Below are 5,366 nucleotides of genomic sequence, written 5' to 3'. Positions count from 1 at the left end.
GGCCTTCTCTTCTTTTAGTCACCCTTAGTATCCAGTGGGCTTTCTTTGGGGTCTCAGGAAGTTAAAGCCACAGGGCCAAGACTATCACCTATTTAATTCACTGTTTACATGTTAGAGCCTTGGAATTAGTGGCCCACAGGGAGTCAGTTGATAAAGGAATGGGTAAAGGTACATGAGGTGTCTTGCATACTAAGGCTACAGGTGAATTGTGGTAGCAATGAAGATTAGGAGTTTCTATGATAATGCAGGACTGCCCTCCTTCAAAGGAGCTCTAGTATGAACACCGAGTGTTAAGATGATTGTGACCTGCTAACAGGACCCCAATCCCAGTCATGGTGAAGGGCCCCAATGTGAACTACATCCAGGATCCACACACTCTTCAAGAAAACACTACCTTGCCAAACACTCCCCGGCTTACTTACAGGAACCCCACCACCATTGTTGACACCCTCAACACTACCACAGAAAGCCCCTGTTGAACATTGTCTAACCACTGTTTAACCAGTTTTTATTCTGAACACATATTGGATTTTGTTTGTCCACACAGAGACACATTGCTTCCACATAGCCTAAGCCAGAGCTCTAGTTCCGCCCGCCCCCCCCCCCCCCGGCCCAAATCATTCCAATAATCTCTTTCCAGCATTCAGAGAACACTCCAGGCATCATCGGACAGTACATTTATATGTTCTTGCTGTGCTAGAGACAAAATGCATAGGAGGATCCATGTTTCTCCTCCCCATGCTTGCCATTGGCCAGAGGAGCATTGTGAGCGCATGCTGCGCTCCCATTGGTTGGTTTGTGGAACAATGCCTACTGGTTACCAAGCTCTCAGGAGAGGCTGTGGGAGGGACTCCTGCTGAGCTGCTGGGGTGGCAAGATGAGCTGGGGGTTCCTGTGAGTCATCTGGTACCACTTCCCAGGAGTGAGGCAGGTCTTCAAAAGGTGGCACCATGGAGGTCACAACATCCCAGCCTTCATGCTCCTGCTGCTGCTGTTTCTCCAACTGTGTTGGCAGATGTTTACTCAGGATGATACTTGGGGTAGTGCACTACTTTCAATGGGAAGTGCCATCCGTGGAAAGAGACCAGATACGCCAGGAAGGTACTCCTCAGGTCACTGGTCTTCTTTGCATGAAACACCTCAGAAAGGCCCTTCCTTAGCTCTGAGCACAAGGCGGTGTGTGTGTGTGTGTGTGTGTGTGTGTGTGTGTGTGTGTGTGTGTAAAATCATGGCCTGCAGCTGTCCTCAGTGGCCGCTGAGCTGGAGGGTGTCCCCAGGTGCCCATGAATTGGGTGAAATTGAACCTCTGCCAAATTCTCTTGGTAGGCCAATGTGGGAAGGGACTTTGTCCAGTTCCCACCATCAGGGATACAAAGGGCCCTTGAGAGTCTTTCTTCTCCTTCCAGGAGCAGGGAAGCACTCTTAGTCTGAACAGGGACTGCCCCTTGCTTCCACTCCCAGCCTGTATGTGGAAGCAAGAATGAATTCAGTCCAAGTTGTTTGCCATGGCTGGATGTTCAGGGGCCATGATTTCACCTAACTCCCTTTGTTCCCTTCAAGTCAGGTCTCAGATTTAATCAGCCCTCAAGAGGAATGAGTAGAAGGCCTGTTGGTGGGTGGGAGTCTAGGGCAAGGTTGCCAAGGAGTTGTCACGTATGTGCTGGTTAATGTGCGCAAGAGAAATCAGGAGACACCGATTGCAAAAGTGGTCATAGACTTTAAGAAATGTACTTGCCGTTATGCAGAGCACCAGGGAAGGACACTGGGGTGGTAACTGAGGCTCTCTGGGTCTCAGCCCTTGCTCTTCACTGGGATCCTTCTGTGAGGAGCATGGCAAAGCCAAGACTGAACCTTGACATTGTGCCTCCAGGTTCCTGCAGACACAGACCCCATAGTGCTTCCAGTCCTAGCCATGTGCTATTTGCCTTGGAGATTAATTCATGGCACCTGTGGTGTCCTCTCTTCACAGGTGAACTGAACACTAAAATTGTGATGGGCACCGTGACGAGTTTTGGGAATGATTATGGCTGGATCGAAGACTGTATCTTCTTCAGCACTGATGCTATAATTGGCTCTATTCCCCTGCATGCTGGAGACAAAGTCCTTGCGTTTGTGGAGGAAGACCCACTCTCCCATGAATTGACCGCAAGAGAAGTAAGCTTTGCATAGATTTGGGAACCCATGGGGTTTTTGTGTGGTCTTGTGGTGCCCTGGCCCAGACAAGCCTAAAGTGCAATGGATCATGGCCTGGGGAGTACTGGGAGTGGCAGTAGACAGGTAAGTGCCTCGTACTTCATGCCTCAAGGAAGATCAGTTTGAGAGAAATGACCATGGAATTCATGTTGACAGCTAGAAAGGCCCCAGAGGAGAAAGAATTCCCAATAAACCAAGCTGTTTTGCAACAAAGACTGATGACATAAACCTGGAAGGTTGGGTTTCCAAAGGGTCATTCCTAGCACAGTCCTTCTATGGGCAATGTTTTAGACACACAGATTTACATTTTATTTTTGATCAGTTTTTACAGCTGCAAACTTCTCTTCTAGGTTTGTGTTTCCTCAGAAGAGGGTGTGTCAAAGGACGCTGTCTCCAAGGTCAAAGATTTATCTGTTTGTGTTTCCCAAGTGACAAAAAATACTATCTATATTGGAGATGAATACCACTTCTATCTAGACAGCATATCTAAAGGTTTGTTTCAAATATTAAATGTGTAATAGTTAAGAGCACATATTTCTCTGGCAGAAAAACTGAGTCTGGGTTCCTAATGTGTGTGTGTGTGTGTGTGTGTGTGTGTGTGTGTGTGTGTGTGTGTAGAACTGGGGACAGAGAGAGACCTGCATATAGGCAGAGGATGCAATGCATACAGGGACAGGGGCAAGAGAACAAGAGAGAGGAAGGGAGAATGCAGTGGAAGAGATGGAGTGTGTACGGGAAAGAGAGGAATGGAGAGAGAGAAGAGAGAGGTATGGAGAGAGGGGATGGGCAGGAAGGGAGGAAGAGAAAGGCAGGTAAAATTAATGTGATTGAGGGGGAGAGGGAGAGAAGGAAGAAAGGGAGAGAGGCAGTTGATAAGGAGAGAGGAGGAGATGAGATAGAGGGGGGAAGGATAGAGAGAGGAGACAGAAATTAGTAGAGAACAAAAGAGAGAGGAGAGGGGGAGAGAGGGAGAGAGGGATGTAAAGACAGAAGAAGGGGAGAGGATAGACAGGGAAGGAGACCGCAGAGGAGAGAGAAGGGAAGGGGAGAGAGTTTGCTAGCTTGAAGTCAACCTGGGACCCTGAGACCCTGTCTCCAGAAAAGGACTCTGAATGTGACCAATTAAGCAGTAAGTCCTCGGGGTTCTTGAAGAAACACCTGTGATGCCATTTTCCATTTGCCCAGTTGACTTTGCCAAGGGAGTGGAGGAAAACCAATGTCTAAGAAAGATAAGTTTCCATTCTGGGCAGGAAGTCTCCTGCACTTTACACACCTAATGCTTGCTTGATCCCAGTCTTGCAAGTCAATGTAGCCAGTGCAAATCTACTTGACAAAAGATAAAACATAATTGCTTTTATCCAGAACCCTGCAAAGATGAGACTGGAGTCACATGTAGAATTTTCAACTCGATTTTCTTTTAGCCATCTTAGGTTTTATGCCTTGTGAAGGGGACTGGTTAGATATTGAATACTCTGTGGAGCAAGGATCCCCCAAGATCACAGTGCACTCAGTGAAGGCCACACAACGTAGGCAACTGGAAAAGGTAATCGGTTTCCACATCGTTTGGTTGCTGACAAACTTCTTGTGGTGATATGAATGACTAGCTATCTGTTGGGTGTGCTGGCATATGGAACTATGGAAGCATGCATCTTTGGGCCATTTGCTTCAAGGGTAGACTTTGTAAGGGAGTAACTAGGGGTAGCAGAGAACATACATGGACATCCTTCAGTTCTGAGGCACAGGGATTCCTCTCTTGACTGTTACTTTGGATATTCTAAAAACAACAGGAAGAAATAGGAGCAGTCCCAAGAACATTGCCAAGAAGGCTGGAATGCCAAGGGGGCAGAAGGTAGGGGTGGGCCAGTGGCCAAGCTAACCTGAAAATGAGTTTCCACAAAGGTACAGAGGAAACCACAAGCTTGAAGAGTGTCGCAGGGGCAGGGGGAGAAATAGTCCACTTTATGCTGTCTTTCTGTTTCAATCAATCCTTGATCTGACAATATTCAGCTACTGGGGCTAATGGCCACAGATGATTAACGTTTAGGACAAGGTCTCTCATGAGCAGGACAGCTCGACCAGAGAGCCTCCTCTTTAATTGGTTTGAGGTTGGATCTGGGGAGGGCAGTGGGGGGGGGGCACAGCAAGCCAGTGTTGTCAGTATAGCAGGCAGGACAGGAAAGCAGAGTGTGGTCAACAGGAGGTTCCTGTCAGTGTGGACGGGCAGGGGATAAGCAAGAACTCACACTCACCTCCACCCTTTCTCTGACAGGTGTGCGTGACCAGTATCCACAAGAGAAAAGGAATGTTGAATCACACAATCTTTTTCACCTTGGACTCCCTGAATCTTCCCTTGGGATACACCCCCATTCTAGGCCACATGGTCAACGTGGTGATAATTCAGAGCACCCAGCACAAATACAATTGGAGAGCAATCTCCATGACCCCAATTTCACGAGCAGTAGACGGCATAGGCCCTCGGAATTCCTCCTCATTGTTATTTTTATACCAATAGAGGGCCTCATTTAGTGCAAATGCTTAGGTTAGGAATTCTAAAGAAAATGTCAAACATGAACTTTCAGGACAACCGCCTGCCTAGATCCATCTCCAGAAGGCTTGCCTCAGTGTGGCAGGGGGCAATCGTCCCATGCTAGACTCTGAACTTACTAATCATCGTCTTCTGGGGAAAGAATCCCAGACAACCCTCCACCTGCAGTGATAGATAACAAGGGCAGAGTTCATGTTATTCATTTTAATAAATGAAGTTTTGGCGCAGCCACAGTGCTTATCCATGGCTATGTCCAACTGCCCATCCAGTCCCCAGGAATGGAGTTGGTCAGCATCCCAGTAGAGCCGAGCTTAGTTTTCACAAGAAGTCGTCCATAGGTCTGGCATCTGGTTTGCAGGGGCTGTGTGGTCCTGTTAAAATCGGAGGGACACTGGGGACCTGGCCTGAAGATTGGGACAGAGCAGCAGAGCTCAGGAGCTTGGGTATATGCATGTCCTGGCAGATGGTACAAGAACCACCACCAAGGCTGCTGGGAAAGCTTTCTTATCAGTGTCTCCTGATCCCCAGGGAGCTCTTGGGGACAAGCAAGTGTCACTTGAACACAGAAATCCAGGCTGTTTTGGAAAGCCAGTGCCTACCTGAGTCTCCCAGGAAGCCCCCTACTTGG

The 5,366-nt window shown here is 48.1% G+C and overlaps 1 protein-coding gene across 1 annotated transcript; it reads left to right on the top strand.

Moving 5' to 3' along the window:
- Positions 1-851: 851 nt before the first annotated feature.
- On the top strand, positions 852-4,956 carry LOC110287692 (cancer/testis antigen 55-like). Its single transcript, XM_085837771.1, has 5 exons — positions 852-1,101; positions 1,970-2,154; positions 2,544-2,685; positions 3,615-3,736; positions 4,463-4,956. The coding sequence occupies exons 1-5, from the start codon at positions 951-953 to the stop codon at positions 4,703-4,705; spliced, it is 843 nt and encodes a 280-aa protein (XP_085693897.1). The 5' UTR covers positions 852-950; the 3' UTR covers positions 4,706-4,956.
- The last annotated feature ends 410 nt before the right edge of the window (positions 4,957-5,366 follow it).

Source organism: Mus caroli, unplaced genomic scaffold, assembly GCF_978045245.1.
Source record: "Mus caroli unplaced genomic scaffold, Mus_caroli_1 scaffold_5, whole genome shotgun sequence".
NCBI classification, from domain to species: Eukaryota; Metazoa; Chordata; class Mammalia; order Rodentia; family Muridae; genus Mus; species Mus caroli.
The sequence above is the reverse complement of the archived record's forward strand: the minus strand, read 5'-3'. Positions and strand labels throughout refer to the sequence as shown.

Coding starts and splice junctions, on each gene's coding strand:
- LOC110287692 (XM_085837771.1), top strand. CDS start 951: ATGGAGGTCACAACATCCCAGCCTTCATGCTCCTGCTGCTGCTGTTTC. Junction 2,155..2,543: donor ATGAATTGACCGCAAGAGAA/GTAAGCTTTGCA, acceptor CTTCTCTTCTAG/GTTTGTGTTTCCTCAGAAGA. Junction 3,737..4,462: donor AACGTAGGCAACTGGAAAAG/GTAATCGGTTTC, acceptor TTTCTCTGACAG/GTGTGCGTGACCAGTATCCA.